The sequence below is a fragment of the Argiope bruennichi genome, chromosome 7 (genome assembly GCF_947563725.1).
Source record: "Argiope bruennichi chromosome 7, qqArgBrue1.1, whole genome shotgun sequence".
In the NCBI taxonomy this organism is placed as follows: domain Eukaryota; kingdom Metazoa; phylum Arthropoda; class Arachnida; order Araneae; family Araneidae; genus Argiope; species Argiope bruennichi.
In genome coordinates, this window is record NC_079157.1 from 82,425,764 (window position 1) to 82,443,740 (window position 17,977).

At 26.7% G+C, this 17,977-nt stretch overlaps 1 protein-coding gene across 10 annotated transcripts in view; it reads left to right on the forward strand.

Annotated features, from left to right (window-relative positions):
• Window positions 1-17,977, forward strand: part of LOC129976229 (phospholipid-transporting ATPase IA-like) — a 175,404-nt gene that overhangs the window by 142,544 nt on the left and 14,883 nt on the right. For all 10 annotated transcript variants that reach the window (XR_008785104.1, XM_056089694.1, XM_056089697.1 and 7 more), the window contains 18 exons: window positions 660-712; window positions 808-894; window positions 1,014-1,061; window positions 2,529-2,619; window positions 3,000-3,064; window positions 5,245-5,334; window positions 6,211-6,293; window positions 7,413-7,518; window positions 7,973-8,050; window positions 8,448-8,558; window positions 8,648-8,722; window positions 11,138-11,260; window positions 11,390-11,468; window positions 11,548-11,609; window positions 13,976-14,032; window positions 15,236-15,343; window positions 15,605-15,693; window positions 16,993-17,094. Coding sequence is in view for 9 of the 10 variants with exons in the window: in XM_056089694.1 (XP_055945669.1) it covers window positions 660-712; window positions 808-894; window positions 1,014-1,061; window positions 2,529-2,619; window positions 3,000-3,064; window positions 5,245-5,334; window positions 6,211-6,293; window positions 7,413-7,518; window positions 7,973-8,050; window positions 8,448-8,558; window positions 8,648-8,722; window positions 11,138-11,260; window positions 11,390-11,468; window positions 11,548-11,609; window positions 13,976-14,032; window positions 15,236-15,343; window positions 15,605-15,693; window positions 16,993-17,094 (1,507 nt within the window). In the remaining variant the exon portion in view is untranslated. The remainder of the gene's footprint in view (window positions 1-659; window positions 713-807; window positions 895-1,013; window positions 1,062-2,528; window positions 2,620-2,999; window positions 3,065-5,244; window positions 5,335-6,210; window positions 6,294-7,412; window positions 7,519-7,972; window positions 8,051-8,447; window positions 8,559-8,647; window positions 8,723-11,137; window positions 11,261-11,389; window positions 11,469-11,547; window positions 11,610-13,975; window positions 14,033-15,235; window positions 15,344-15,604; window positions 15,694-16,992; window positions 17,095-17,977) is intronic.

A 17,977-nucleotide genomic window follows, 5' to 3' on the forward strand; every position in this document is an offset into this window, starting at 1 on the left:
TTTCTACAACTGTTTTTGTTTGCAAATATTTAAATTTTTTAAAAAGGCCAAATGATAAATTTTGCTATCTATGATTTATCTATGTGATTTCATTTGGAATCATAACCTACAACTTGAAAAGTACTTATTATGTGAAATAATTTTTTATTCTCTCTCTCTCTCTCTCTCTCATCCCCCCTCCAAATTAACTGGTAACTGAAGCATTAATAACTACTACTACACTAAATCATGAATATTAAATTCATTTATTTTTATTATTATATATTCTATAGATGGTGTGAAAAAAGTCAGCCTTAATAACTGCAATATCAAATTTGAAGTAAATTTCTATGAAAGCTCTTCAAGATCATATGATGTCACCATATCTGAACAATAACATTTTAATAGTGATACAAATGTATTGCAACTACAAATATGGGGAAATCAGATGAATTTAATGTTATGATAAATTAGTTTTAGGTTAATAAGTTTATGGCTTTCTAGATTAAAATAGGTTCAGATAAAATTTCTAAAACCTCTGCCTTTACATTGTATGATATTATTTTCTGGAAAAGAAAATATATATGCTGTTAAACATTTTTGACTTTTGATCAAATTTATGAATTAATTGTTTCCATATATATAATGAAAACCATTGTTTACTGAGTCTTTTACTTTAGGTTTAAGGACATTATGCTTGGCAGTTGCTGAAATTCCTGTAGAATTTTATGAGGTTAGTATCATAATGTCTTGAAATTTCTCAAAATGTCCAAAAAAATTCTAGAATTTCTTTAGCTATGATTACATATTTTATACCTCCATTTTCAGCAATGGAGCGAAACCTTTCATAAGGCAAGCACAGCTATTCAATACAGAGAAAGGAAAATACAAGATGCTGCTCAACTAATAGAAACTGTAAGTTATTGATATTAATTTTTAATCTATTTGAGGTGTTTTTCCCCCCATCATGTAGATAATTGATTTTAACTGTATATAATAATGTGATTAATTTTTAAACTTATTTTTTTTTTTAGAATCTGACTCTGTTAGGAGCCACTGCCATTGAAGATAAATTGCAAGAAGTAAGTACGTTTATAAATATACTGCAAGTATCAGTAAGTACAATAAATATAAGTAATACAATATTATATTAGTATAGTACACTCGCGAGTATCCAACCTAATTTGGCGGAAGTATTGACCGGATAAAAAAAAAGCTGGATAAGCCAGCCTAATGTAAATCGTAAGCCTAGTTCTTAAGAAGATTGGCTCAAATTGATTTTATTTTTCACTGATAAATGATTACACAGATATGAAAAGGTAATCCTAAGATAAGAATCAAAACTTACAATTTTTAGGTTTTGAAAAGTCTTTAATAGATACCTTCCTTCCTCATTTTCTTACGATAAAAGAAAATTAGACCGGATAGTCGAGAAATGGATACTCGGGAGGGTACTGTATAATACTGTGCTAAAAACTTAATTTTAGCTTTTTTTTTTTCTTCTTCTTTTATTGCATTCCTTTTTTTTACAACTAGCCATGTTTGGTGACTTATTGTTTGTTCTTATTAATGCATATTAAGAATTTCAAATAAATATTTTGTGTAACTTTGTTTTAGCACATTCCTTATCAAAGTATTTTTAAACTTCAATTTATAATGTTTTAGAAGCCTTAAACCATTCTGATCTGCTTTGTATTTCTTTATATATTCATCCACTTATATCAGAAGAAAGAGCAGCAGTATTTTTCATGGACAGATTTAAAAATATTTTCCCGTTGCTTAGTTCTAAAGTTAAATCTTGATTTTAAATGGAACAAAATTTTTAAAACTTATCAAAATTATGTCTTATATCGAAATCTATTCAACAGGGAGGGGAACTAACCAAATTTTCATATTTTGATCATCAACAAAGGAGGGGGGGGGAGGTTTACAATATTTGTAGCAGTGAAGTGTATCAATGAAGATTAATTGAGTTTCACCTGAACTGTGGTATATACTAAAAATTATGCCTAATATATATATATTTGAAAATCATGTAAATAAATAGAAAAAAAATTACAGCAAAAAAATTTTTACCATTGAAAAGATAATTTTTTTAATTCTAAGATGAACATAAAAAAACATTTTGGGTCTCTAACTTTTTTGAAAATCATATCAATAAAATATCAACATTATGACTAATTTTTAATTAGTTTGCATTTAAAAAAATAACTGAGGTGGTCATTCCCAACCTCCAAAATATATATGTAACAAATTTGTCAGCTCTAAGGAAAACAGTCTGGACTGTAGTACACTAATATATACATACATTCATCTTTATTGCAACTTGAGATGCTCATTCCTTTAATAGTGGGATTTTTTTTCTCCCTTTTGTTTGCATATCAGAGGGTTTATATATATATTTTTCTTTAGAACATGTACATGTTCATCAAAATATTTGTGTTTATTACCACAAAATTGCATGCATTTTTTTAAAAAAATTTATTATTTTTCATTGTTTTTGTTTGTTTGTTTTTTTTAAGTTAAACCTGTTTGGTGTTCTTTTTCAGGGTGTACCTGAAGCTATTTCTGATTTATTGAAAGCAGAAATAAAATTTTGGATTCTAACTGGCGATAAACAAGAAACTGCTATAAATATTGGTGAGTTTCTTCTTCCTCTTACTTTCTTAAAAGTGAAAAAAAAAAAAAATGTTATTGTAAAGCAGTTTATTATCATTTCTCTTTGTTGCTATATTCCAGTGGGCATATTCTTTGTGAATCATCATCTAGCTTCATATATATAGTGATATTGATACTTTAATATTTATTTCACTCTGCATTTGTTACACTTAAAATACTTTAAAAAATTAGTTGAAAAAATGATATTTATATGAAATTTGGGAAAGTTACCATAAATTCTTTAAACATAATATATTTACAGAATTAAATTTAAAATGTTGTTTTCGTAATCTGAAATTTCAAAAACATTTCAATTGGGATTTTTTTTATATATTAAATCAATAATGTGATTTCTTTTGTAGGTTACTCTTGCAAATTACTAAGTCCATCCATGGCTCTTATGGTGATAAATGAAAATAGTTTGGATGTAAGTTTTTAGCTTTAAGTTATGAAAAGAAATATATTTATTTATTGTTTTTTAATTCCCCTTCCCATGTCTGTTGAAATTGTATATTTATTACTTTTAATTATAATATAAAATATGAATAATAATTAGATAAAATGATGCTAAATAAAACATTGATTCAGAATGTTTACAGGATGGCCAGTGAACCAGGAAATTCGGAAAAAGCCAGGAAAATTTATTATAAAATTGGAAATTTTTTTTATAAATTAGTAATTTTTAGCGAGCATGATAATTTGCTGGTATTTTTTCATACGTAGAATGAAGCATCGTTAGTAATAAATGAAAATTAAACTTTTGCTGGTAATCTAAAAGAGACTATGGAAGAGAAAGATTAAACATCATCTCTAATTTATTTCATATATGTATAAATATATAATATTTTCACTAAAGTTTTTGTTTACTTTTTTAGAACAACAAGTTATTGACATAATTAGCGAAAATGTTTTGCGTTCTATGGAAAAAAAGAGCGTAACTAAAACCAGATTCTGTTATTTTTATGATTTTATGCTTGAAGAGCGCCGTATACATGCCACCTACAATTTTCAAATGTAATGTTAAGGGGGAAAAGTATTTCAGGTTTTTTTCGGTTGCTATTCTGTGTGTGCGTTTTTTTTTTTTTTTTAATGAAATCAACTGCAATTTGTAGGGATTCGTATTTATTCGAGGAATAAAAACACAGGCTTCTGCCAACTGATTTTTTTTCTTGGGGTGGGGGGGCTTCTCAAAGTTATTAGAGTTCCGCACGGCATAAAGTATCAAAATGGATCTCCACTTTTAATTTTGAATTGTTCTTTTCATTTAAACAAGTTATAAATCAAAAGAAAAAAAATGAAACTTTTAAAACTAATTAAAGGAAGCGATGTTTGCTCAATAAAATATTTTTTGGGGAAATTTTGACTGTCGAAATGCAGGAATTTCAAAGAAATTGCTAGTATGGTGTGAAACAAGAGATTTTTGGTGATCCTGTTATGTACCTAGATAAAATAGTTGTAAATTAAGAAATTTACTGAACTGTCTAATTTAAGGATTATAGAGTCCTCAATACAGAGCGAAATTACTCAATATGGCAGTTTATAAGTTATCTATATGTTCATAACTTGATCCAGATTCGCATTGATCGTGCTCAGATTCTGGCGTTTTTCCTTTGTTGGAAAATTCTCTAATACTAGATTAAATAAGTTCTAGCAAAACACCAATCTCTTGCTAGAACTTAGAATAAACGAGCCATATGTTTGTAATTGTAACAATGCAGTGTAAATCGGGGTAATTAAAAAAAAACATTTTTGCAAACTTTTTCATATGATCTTCTAGTGTTGGTTGATATACTTGCAAAAAAAAGGAATGGTTTTACATAATTGCAGCTTATCTAAATTTCAATAAGCAAAAATTATGGTTTTTTTTCTGAGAATTAAATTTTATTTTAAATTGATTTTAGTTTAAAAAGTAGAACGATTTTTTAAATAAAGTTAAGAACATATTGTATGATAATTAAAGAGACTAAAATAAAACTGCACCCTTTTGAAGATATTAGAAACATCTGAAAAATGTCAGGGAATCAAACAGTAGAAATGCTGGCCACAATGGTTTAGAGAATATTTCAGAATTGTTCCAGTAGAATGTTTAGAGAATTTTGTAGATCATACCTTAAATAAATTTCTTACTTAAAAATCTTTTCTTCACACTTGAGTGCATTTTTGATTATGCATACTATTCTGTAATTTCAGAATAAAGGCAAAGGTGAAAGATTGCTTAGTATTACTTGTTTTGTAATGCCCTTTTGTAATTTTACTATATCCACTTCTTAATCAGACTTAGAAAATTGGATAACCAGCTGCATTATAAAGGTAAACTGTATCACTTTAAAGCTCATTTGTGGAATAACCTTTTGTAAAAAGGACATTCTACAAAGGTTAGTAATCTTAATATACAGTTTTAAGATCAGAAGCTGAACTTTCTACCAATCTTTGATATATTCATCTGTGCATCTTTGATATGTTCGAAATCTGATAGCCATTTTAAGCTTTTAACTTTTGTATAAATTTTACATTTTCTTTCCTGAATATTATTTACTTTGATGAAAGTAAAAGGTTTTGTTTATTAGTTATTCATCTCATTCACCCCTTCTTTCTTTCTCTTTTTAGAACACTAGAGAAGCTATTCGACGCCACATGCAAGATTTTGGTGATTTATTAAGGAAAGAACATGATGTTGCTTTGATTATCGATGGAAAGGCAAGTCATTCTTTTAGATGAAATTTCAAATGTTATTCGGACTTTTCATTCCTTATGTTAAAAGTAAAACTAGGTATTAAAACTCCAGTTACCAAATTTGGACTAAGAGACCAGATTGCTAGAAACTAATATGATCTAGAGGAAATAGAAAATTCTCTTCTCCATGTACCACACATTTGCTACATTTTTGCTAATTTTTAGTACAGACAACTACTGTATTTTGTATTTATCTTATTCCTCAGCAAAGATTTGTATAATATTTGGATTACCTTTTTGCCTTTGAAATGGTGTTGTATGAATCTAGTAGGAGCAATATTAAATATTTTTAAAATTTGTCCCTTTATGAATAAATTTTGCTGTTTTATTTGAAAATTTCTCAATTTAATAAAGATTTGATAAAATTACATATAAAATAAGAAAAATCTAAAAATAGTTAACGCAAAATTGAAAAAAGAACAAAACTATTTGATTAAAATAGTTTAAATAATAATAATAAAAATAAAAAAAGATTTGAAGAAAAATTGCCATTTGAGTGTGCAAATACTGCAATATCTAAAAATAAATAAAAAAAAAATTCAATGAATAACAGTAGGAATAAAAATGAGGAAAAAATTGATCCTACCCAAAGAGTTTATTAAAGGTGACCTTGGATGGTGATTCAAAGCAGGAATGATTTGTGCAAGATTGCCGGACCTCTCATTTAAAAAAAAAAGCTTTTAAATTGCTGCTTGAAAGTAACTTTCGATAAAATCTTCAGGATCTTGAATTCATTTTTTTCCATTTGTATTCCTATTTTTATGCTATTTTTATTTATAATCTTCATTTTTGTGTGTGTATGCAAAATAATTAAATTTATAATTTGATGTTTGTTTTCAGACTTTAAAATATGCTCTTTCTTCTGATGTTAGAAGGGATTTTGTTGACATTGCCTTGTCTTGCAAGAGTGTTATCTGCTGCAGGTAATATTACTATTGGAATAAAAAATTTTACTTTGTTTCTGAAAAGGATTTGTATATGATAATACTTCAGAGCAAAACATATCAAACAGAACCTCCAAATTTCTGATTTAGTAGAATTGCTTGTAATATTTAAGACCTATATTAAGATCTGTCTATATGATCAAATTTAGATATTTTGTAGCATGTTAAAAATTGTGTCAATTCCTTTAAAGATGCAACCTGAATTAAAGAAATCAATGTGTTTGAAAGGTCCTTCTAATGAATTTAATTTTTACTGTCTTCTGTATAAAATATGCCAAGAAAAAGTATTTGATTATCAAAAAATTTAAACTTGAAATTTTAGTAAATCTCCATATTTTAGACCTTTTTTCTGAAAAATGTATTTTTGGAACTATGCTTTTCTTTGTGAATCTGTTTAGAGGCAATCTGCCTGTCTGGCTATCTCAATATGAGTTAACACAATAACTACAAAACAAAAAGAACTATGCTGGTTTAACATGTAAAATGTTAATACTTATCAAAATTGGGATCAAGTTTATTTAGGGATTGACTGCCAATACTTTTGTATGAACACCATAACTCAAAACTGCATTGATTTAAATATATAAAATGTGATAAATGATCTTTGTGATTGCCAACAAATTCCTAATATACATTTAGTGCTCTGGTGTTTGTGTAATAGCCCCATTTCACAGATTAATCACCAAAATTCAAACACTAATAGACACTTTTGTAGCTATTTTTCTCCAATAGCATGCTTTTAATATCGCACATGTATATATGAGAAAGTTTCAAGGAGATCCCACTGGTTTGTAGTAGATGTAGCAGTAATATTCACCACAATTCAAACTTAGTGCTGCTTTTAGATCTTTTTTTTTTATAAATTTTTATATTCACTGATTTAAAACCTGAGGTTGAATTAAAGCTATGTAATTCTTCACATAAATTTTATGCAAAGATTTATTTAACAGACAGTATGCAAATGCATATGCAAATATTTGTCTTTGGTTGTTAAATTCTTTAATAAGTTTGATTTTGTATGCTATTAAAGCTATATTTTTCATCTTTTATTTACTGTCTTCTCTTTGTTAAACATGAAAAATGTTTATTGCATTTCAGAGTGTCACCAATGCAGAAGGCTGAAATAGTTGAAATGGTACATTTAGCAACAAATATGGTCACTTTAGCTATAGGCGATGGTGCAAATGATGTAGCCATGATACAGGTATGTTTTGAAGAAATTGATTTTTGTACTTATTTTGCTTTTATAATAATTGTTATTGTGATTATTTAATTCTTATAATCTTGATTGTTTTTAATTCTTTTTTATGGCTTTGATTTTATTTGTAATTCACAAACAAAACTGAAGTTTTTGTTTTATTTGTATTTGAAAAAGAGGAAATTGGGTTCAAGTCAATATTGTAGAAACCAACAAATTAAATTGAAGAAAAAATTTTTATTATATCTTTGGAAATTAAATCATAAAAGTTATTAATACAGGACTTCAAGATTGAAACCACCTGATCAGAAGCTGAAACTGCCTAAGGCCTTTTTAGACAGTTTCAGTATCTTAAAATGGTTAACTCTTTTTAATATGTATTAATTTATAATACTTTAATTCATATAGTTATAAATTTTTTCACTGCATATTGATTTTAATATGTATTTATTATTTTTAGGCTGCTCATGTTGGTATAGGCATTAGTGGAGTAGAGGGATTGCAAGCTGCATGTGCATCTGATTACTCTATTGCTCAGGTAATGAACTTCTTATGTTATCATTTGATATCTATTTTGATAATAAATTTATTGAACTATGTTTCATTTTTACAGCATCATTCAGAAATAGCATTATTGTGTATTATTTAATGATATATACTGATTAATGTATTGTATTATGTTTTCATTCAGTGATATAAAATGAAAAAACTTCATGTTGAATTTAACTGAACTGAATATAAACAGGAATTATTTTCATAAAATATTTGAGATCAATATTTTTGATTAGCATTTTTTTATATAATTAAATTTTATTTTCTAAGATATTTAGTTGCTTCTGAGTTCTTTTATTTGAGAGAAAGGGGGATATTCTTTTAAGTTGTTTTTAATATTTTCTTGAAATGATTCCTTTTCATTTTTTTCTTTTGGTGTTTAGTTTCGTTATTTGACTCGACTCCTCTTTGTTCATGGAGCTTGGAGTCATGGACGTTTGTGCAAGCTCATTTTATATTCATTCCACAAAAACATTTGCTTATATGTAATTGAGGTAAGTAGGCATCATATTTTATAGTATTTTTGTGAATCATGCTAATAAAAATTATGTTTGTAATCTGAATAAAAATTATATTTTTTCAGCTTTGGTTTGCAATTGTCAGTGGGTGGTCTGGTCAAACTCTTTTCGAACGGTGGACTATTGGTTTGTACAATGTGGTATGCCTTTGTTTATTTTATTCCCTTTTTTTTGTGTGTGTGCTTTTATTTTTATTTCTCTATGTTTTGTTTTGTACATCTGAGAAAAGCCTTTACTCAGCTTTATCTTTGATGTATATATTTTTTGATGTAGTACTGTAAATATTATACTGTTTAAATCTTCAATATATTGCAATTTACTTATATTCTAATATTCTGCATATATTTTTCAATATGTACAGTACTATCAGTATTGAATTTGTAACATATTTCAGTATAGAGGTATAAATATGTGATTTTTAGGGTATGTAAAAATGAAAAGACTTCATTCAAATTAGAAAAAGGTTTTATTAATAGATATATTTGTGAAATGAGCAGTCATAGAAAGTGTTTAAAATTGCTCTCACAAGCTGCAATATATGTTTAAAATTGTTATTTTTGTATCTTTAATATTACTGAAAACTCATAGAATGTCATAGATGGTTGTTGGAGATGTTTACTTGCTGGCACAATAAAATTTCAATTAATGTTCAAAGAGTTTTCAGATGCCAAAGCTTTCCAATAGTTTCAAAGAAGTATTCTGAGCAAAGTAGGCTTGTGATGACATTTCTTACCTATCCTTGTCCCAAAAATGATGTTTGAGGGCTTACTAACATGATTATTGCAATCATTGGCAGTATTATTTGAGATTACTAAACCTAATGCTTGTCAGAACATTTTGGCATATCTCTCTCTTGAAATATTTAACACCTTTCATCTTGGACTAGATTTAAATATAATTATCAGTAGTCCTCGGTAATTTTAGGCCAAATATTTACATCAAAATTATGTTTTACTATAAGTTTGTAAGCACATTCACCATTATCAATACAAGCATATGATGTACATTTAAACTATCTTTCCTTTTGGAAGATTTCCTCTCCCATAAGCAACATAAAAGCAGAGAAAAAAATTATTTCCGCCATATTCTTCTGAAAATACCTCTGTGCAAATATTTATCTGTGTCAGCACCCATCAGGTATTTCAATGCACATGCTGCATGCATTTTTACAGAGAATGTAATGGCTATAAAAGTCTAATGAAATATATAATCAACCATCTCTTAACTTTTACATATGCATTGTACAGTCCTTTTAATGTACATAATATATCCCTGCATAGTTATACGTTGTTTATTCCTATCATTTTGTTCTTATTGCATTCTGAATGATAAATAATCAATAGTTTCATCCAAGACGTGTTTTTTTTTTTTTTTTTCTGAATTATTTGAAGCATGAATAGACAGATTAAAAATGTGATCCGAGAATTACACTTCTTGTGAGAATTTAAATGCACTGATAAAAATAAACTCTTATTCATCCTTATTTAACTGATATAGAAATTTGACCAATCAGTAACAATCCTAAAAGGTTCTAGAAATTTAATGGCATTTTATTGCAGTGCGATTTTTAGATAGTAGTTAGTGTATTTGATATTTCTCTGTAATATTGAGTGGAATGCTGAATATTTCAATAAATAGCTTCAGGAAAAAAAATTTTTAATGTTCCTCTTTTGGCCTAGCATATACTTCAGATATTTTATTGTAAATTTTTATTTATATAATATTCAATAAATAATTGACCAAAAACATAAATTTATTTTTGCTTAAGTTAGTTTGTATCCTCTTATTTGTATAATCCTTTCAGTTATCATCACAGATTAATTAAAATTAGCTGAATTTATGATTAAGATCTTAACCATATTTCCTGGGAGATATGATTAAGATCTCACAGGAAAGATCTTTCTAAAAAGAATGGAAATATAAACAATTGAAATTCACAACTTTTGATTAATGTTATGAATATTAACTTTTTAATATCTTAGTAAAAACTAATAGTTATTTCTTAAATCACCTTAGTAATTTTTTAATTAAATATCATCATTAAAAAAGAAAAAAATATTTTTCAAAATCCTTAATTCAGTTAATTAAATGGATCCAGTGAGGTATTTTAAGGTTATGTGCTAGTAAAGTTACCATACATTTGTGATTAAAATTTGAATACAATTTTTTTAAATGATACTATGATGATTATTTATGATGAAATTCATAAAAACAGTTCTTGTTTTGTGCATATTAGTAAATGCTCTGTTTATGCATCTTATACAAGATTTGCCTTTACATCCTGGATTATGGTATTTCATTTCCTCAGGTTTTATTTCTCATGCTCAGTATATACCTAACACTGTAATAGTGCCATCCCTTGGACAACAGTTTAAACAATGTTTCCCGAAATGAGCACTTTGAGTCTGGATATTAATAAATCAAATTTTAACATGCATTTTATAAAAATACTCTATTAAATTCTGAAGATCTTAAGATGTTGTATAGAATTTGAACATTCCATTCTCTCAATAAAATGATTCATACTCATGTTTATATATATATATATTTTTCAGATATTTACAGCTGCTCCACCGTTGGCGATAGGTTTGTTCGACCGCACCTGTAGTGCAGAAACCATGCTTAAATTTCCAGCAATGTATAAAAGTTCCCAGTCATCTGAATTCTTTAATGTGCATGTAAGAAATTTAAAGAATTTTTTTGTTGTTAATGGAAATTTTAAACTTAAATAACTTTTCTAAGAAATGAAAATAATATATATATTTTTTTGAAATGCTAAGCATTTTTTAATATGCTAATTATTTTAGGTGTTTTGGGTTTGGATATTTGATTCCATTGCTCACTCAGTGTTACTATTTTGGCTGACATACTTAAGCGTAGATAATGGTAAGTATAAACCTTTGTAGAGATTCCTTTGTTTCCAATTGTTTCCTTCTTGGCTTAATTTTTCCTTTTTATATTTCAGACATTGTTTGGTCAAATGGCAGAGATGGAGGTTACCTTGTTTTTGGTAACATGGTGTATACGGTAAGCAGATTTGATTCTTAATATATTTATGGCAAAGATATATTGGTGATTTATTAATATCCTTTCTTTTAAGAAAGCAAATTTAAAAAATTTGTTAAAGCCAGAACTTTTTAGCATTCTCTAATAAAATTTTTATCCCCCCCCCTCTCCCCATATAAAATTGTTGACATTGAGTAAGGTCACAGACAGAGGTCACAATAGCCAGTCATTGGCAAACAATAATTATAAAATATTGATCTTTGGTATGAATCTAGCATTTTTATTCAATCTTTCTTGTGCCCTTTGGCATTTATTTATTTATTTTCAAATAAACCCTGACATATAGTTAATACACAAGTATCTGAAAAATCGAATTTGTATTTTGGGCGCCTTTTTTCTTGGCCAATTGAAATCAAAATTTAACAAAAAACTTGCAAATGCTGTCGTGAGATCTCATAACAAATTTCGTTTTTTTTTTTTTTGTTTGTTTTTTTTTAAGTCATTCCAATTTTTTTTTTAGTTAATGGATTTGCATTCTTGTGGAAATACCAGCCAGGTATTTCCACATGTAGGTAAAGGTAAAGTAGACAATTTCCAGGTAAATTAGACAATCAATCCTTTAGCAGATTGAAGCCCATTTGTTTCAAAAGTTAATAAAAATCTACATTTTAGATGCTACGCCATACAACAATTTATTTATCTACCTCTTTATGTTTTGTATTGATCTTTTTACTTACATTTGGACAAGAAAACAGACAAACTTCCCCTGAATAGATTTCATTCAAAATCTGATTGAAATCTACGCATGTGGTGTAAAGTCTATATACCAGATTTCTTCTATGTATCTCAGAGCACTTTTGATTTATCATGCTCACAGACAAACAGAGAGACATCATTCTAAAAATGTGTATTTCTAACTCAGGAAATCCTTAAACATGAGTTTCAACAATATCTCTAGTTTTATTTATTTATTTTTAAGAATTGCAACACTTCCTCTTTGTATACTTCATATACAAGAAAGCAAAACAAAAAAAGTGGTGAACTTCTTTTGTTTGTGAATAAAATGAAGTTTTTTATTTCTAAATATTAGAACCTATCCTTCAATTATTGGGCATCTCTATGTTTATTTGAGAACCTGTTTATAAAAACTCAGTTGTGGTTGTTTTTATCCCCTCCCCTCTCTTTGACATGAGGGCTGCTTTTTCAAGACATGATTCTGCCAATGGCTTAGTGCATAACGAAGAGTAGTGCAGGTTAAATTCATTCTTGTTAAATGTACTTTCACTGGTGTTGCATTGAAATTAAGGTGATGCTGACTGAAATCTTATCTATTTCATTTCTAACCATCATTTAAAATTAAAAATCCAGCTCAAAATATATCTTGTTATTGGTTCTAGAAACAAAAAATTTATTTGATTAAACTGTGTTTTGTTTCTAACTATTTATCACTGTCAAATTGCATTATAATTCATGCTATTTCAAATATTGAATCATCACTAAATTTCTTTTAGCTATTAATTTGAACTTAATGAAGTATTCTATTAATGCATCCTATTTGCTTTTTCACTTGACTGAGATTGATTTGAATTTTGTTCCCATAAAATTATTTTATAAAGTGACAAAAATTATGAATTATAAATTAATCTATTTCATCTATTAGTCTATTTTTTTTAATCAATGCAGAAAATTTAATTTTACAGCTTCCACTCATTTTGTTGTTGTTTTCCAAAAATAAACTATGATAAATAAATATAACTATCTGTGACAATAATTTAATTAATTGAATAAAAACAGAAAATCTCAAATAAATGCTGTGAAATGATTCAAACTAATTTTTTATATAAATTTAGAATCACAAATGTATGCTGGTTAATTATTAGTAAGTGTTGATTGTGATATTTTTTACAATTTTCATTATTCTGAATTAATTTTATAAATATCCACTTTTAGATGGTCTTTGCTTTCAAAAAAAGTATTTGTGTGACAAATTTGGTATCTTATTTTTATTGTATAGTAAAATCTTTACAAAAATTCTAATGTTCTTTATTACTTACTGCTATCTTTCGAATTTAATAAGTTTTGTTCAAACAAAACTCTAAGCGTAGTAAGACAGAATATGCATATATTTTTTATAGCCTTTTATAGTAATATTTATGAAAGAATGAATTCATGTCAACTTGTTTGCTCTGTTGAAATGAGATTTTCCTTCTTAAAAATTTCATAAGACTGATAAATTTAAAATTATAAATACAAAACCAGTATGTATGAATTCATATAATTAACAATTAAAATTACAAATAAAATCCATTTGCTTTTATTTCATAATTCTCATTAATTCAACATGTATATTTTTACCTTGCATTTTAATGTGAATATTTTTTTTTCAGTTTGTGGTTGTTACAGTTTGTTTAAAAGCTGGTTTAGAAATGAATGCCTGGACTTGGGTATGTTCATTTTTTATATACATCTATTAACCTTTGTGCTCTTTTCGTGTATTTGATTCATTTATATATTATATATCATGAAAATAAAATTAAAAGAACTTTATGTGTTTTAAACTACAGGGTAATTCAAAATGAATATAGCTTTTATAGATGACTAAAGCTATTTAATGAAAAAGAATTATCGACAAGATTAACACATAATGTAGACGGAACTTTAAAATTTTGTACATATATGCCATAGATGTTCTATGTGACTTCCCTTGGTCACACGAACAGTATCTAGGCAGTAGTTCATTTCATGCTACACATTCTGAAACATGTCTGCAGTCACCGACACAAACACATTACAAATGTGTACTTTTAGTTCTTCAATTGTTTTGGGCATGGAAAGCACATACATGTGTATGCACTCCCATGGGAACCAAAGTATGTATTTGTTATGTGCTTGCGTCAGTGACTGCAGACATGCTTCAGAATGTATGGCAGGAAATGCCATGTGAGATATTGTCCATGTGAGCAAGGGGAGTCACATAGAATATCTATGGCGTATGTATACAAAATTTTGAAGCTCCGTCTACATTATTTGATAATCTTATTGATAAATTCTTTTTCATTAAATAGTTATAGCCATTTGTTATCACTATATTTATTTTTAATTACCCTATATAAACAAACTGTTTCCTGTTAAAAGTTTTATTGGTTTGAAATTAAATCATATATCATTTGAATGTAAAAGGAATTGAAAAGGACTTTCAGTTAAAACTTTGAAAGTTTTTATTATTAAAATGAATTTAGATATCAATCAAAGTAAAAAATGTGAATAATTAATGCTTTTTCATTAATTGAAAAAAAAAGCATACAGTGAGTTTTTAAAAGCAGTATTCAATTAATCTAGTTTCAAATTTGTTTGTTTTAATTCAAATAATTTAAATTTTTTATTGCAACTTGCACATATATGAATACATTTAAGTCAAAATAAAACTGTATAATACTTGATTTACTTATTCAGTAACTTAAAAGGTCTTTTACAGAGAATGCATTTATAAAATTTTTGATTAATCATGATTTTTTTCCTTAATAAATCTAATAGAATAATATTTTTAAAATTGTCTTAGTTGATATATTTTGCATAATAGATATAAAATTTCGATTAGCACTTCTATATATAGCAAATGTCTTTTTTTTTTTTTTTTTTTCCTATAGTTAACTCATCTTGCTATATGGGGCAGCATAGCTAGTTGGTTTATATTTCTCTGGGGATACAGTAATTGCTGGCCTACCCTACCTATTGCAGCAGATATGGTGGGCATGGTAAGTCTAGTCCATTGTAACATCATTATTTCAAGCTCTTATTTATTATATTAATATCTTATTCCAGAGAAAAAGCCCTTCTTTATAGTTTTTTTTTTTTTTTTTTTTTTTTTGTAGGCGTAGAATATTCTCTGTAGTAATACCAAATTGGAATTTTGGTTTATTTTTATTTTGCCTAAAATTTTACTTTAATGTACTAGCATTGAATGTTGTCTTTCATTTGTCCAATAAAAATTGCATTTTGTTGTTTTTCTACCATAGGATCACATGTTGCTCTCATCAGCTGTATTTTGGATGGGATTAATTATTATACCATTTATTGCTCTTATTGGAGATTTCACTTTTAAAGTGTAAGTATGAAATCTTAAGTGGAAATAATTTTATTTTAATAAATTTGAAAGCTTGTTTTTATTATTATTTCATAATCACTTAAGGGATAATGAATTGTCTGTTCCATTTTTTCAAAAAAAATTTATACAATTTTTTCCTTGTCATGATGCAGCAAAACTTATTTTAATGAATATTTTAATGTTTCTTTTCTTTTATAAAACTACAGTGCCATTGAAAATTAAATAAATTGTTGTTAAATTAAATTTAAATTTATTCTTTTTCTGTTAATAAAATTTCAGAATTGTCCCAAAAAATTAATTTTTCACATAATATATTTTTAAAAATTGCTATGTATGAATTTATTTTTAACAAATGTATTGCAATAAAGATATTCTTTTTTTTTTTAACTTAAATAATCTTGCATTATCGAATTATTAGGTTTTATTCTTTTATTTTTCAATAAAACATTCTGCAGTTTTTTTAAATGACTGAATTTTTTTTTTTTTTCAGTTTATCATTTTCTTCCACTTTTGTATTTTTCAAGACATACAATATTGTATAATATAACTAAGCTACTGATAATATTCAAGGAAAACCCACATAACTTTTCATAAATTACCACTGGAGTACAATTTTTCTTGATGATTATTGCTGAATTTAGAGTCCTTTAGCAAATTTTTGTCCTTAGATTTTTTTTTTTTAACCATAGCTGAATAACTGTATTTGTTTGCTTGTATTGACAAATTCCTATTTCTTCCTTTCTAAAAAACATAAGAGGGGAGTAAGATTATATTGAAGTTAAATTTAGCTTAATTGGCCAGCTTTATTCTGAAGCTTTCAAAGAAGTTGTTGGATGTCAAAATATTATAAAATAGGATAAGATTTGAGTTCTGATGGTATGAAATTTTTTCTTTTACAATCACAGATACTCATATTTTTATGGTGTTTGAAGAAACTGGACTGATATAGATGAGAGATAACAAATAATGGCAGAGGCTTCGAATGGCCTGGTGGAATATTCAGTTTCTTTGAGGAGCGATTAGACATATGTCATACCACCTCCTTTTCAGAAAACTAAAAGAAATAAAAAAATTCTTTTGATATGAATTATTTTAAGTTTAGAACATAGAAACCCAATGAAGCATTTAAAATATTTTTATATCTATAGCATTCTTTAAAGAGTTTTGTTGTAGTGAATATGAATGTTTTTCTTAGATTATGAGATTTTGTAAGTTTATTTAAATGTTATTATCTTATTTAGTATGAAAGTGTGGGTAGTTGGTGTTTAATTTTAAATAATTAATTTCTCTAATTTTCAGTATTAGAAGAACAGCATGCAAAAGCTTAGCAGAGGCTGTTCGAGAAAGTGAAATTACAAATATTGATCCTGCCAATGTTATTGTTCTTGCAACGAAACAGAGGTGACTAATGCATCTTCTTCCTAAAGAACATTGAACTATATTTTAAACATAAAGAACTATATTTTACTTTGCATTGTATCAATGCATAGTTTGCAAAGAGTTCCTATTTTTGCATTAATAGTGAAATTATATATAGTATTAGTAATTTATTTTGTGATTTGTATGGTTTGTGCATAAAGCATGAGCTTAATATAAAATCTAATGTGATTTATCTTTGGACAATGAATCACTTTTTAATGTTGAATTTTTATTAATTCTAAAATAAGCAGCTTAATTTTTATTTTGTACCTACCAGAAGGTAAATCAACTTTTATTTTTTCTAAGGAAAACATAAATACTTCTTTTTAAGATTTATATTAGAATTTATACTTGTGTGTTTCATTACTTGTATTGTATTGATTTATTTTTGCTCAATTTTATATTTCCGTTTAAAATCTTTTGCTTGGCCTTTTTGCACAATGTAGAACATTTTTAGCACATTGTAACATTTTATTATGCATTTATTTTGTATTTTATTTCAGTTCTGTAAAATTAATTTTTTTTTTTTTTGCCTTGATTTACAATTATTTTTTTGATAAAATGCTTGCATGATTTAGTTTGTGATCCATTGAAGTTTAATTTACTTAACGATTCCAGTTTGAAACATAATATTTTTGGGGTTAAAGAATTTGCAGTCTTTTAAAATTGCATCCAATTAATTATTATTGTTTATGATATTTGGAAAGGAATATAAAGCTCATCATCTGTGCATCAGAATGCACCAATTCAATGCATTTATCTTTTTTTTTTTCTTTATATATATATGTTTACTTAGAACATATATAGAAGATAATATTTTTATGAAAATACAAACACATACTGAAGATATTGTTGGTATGAACTA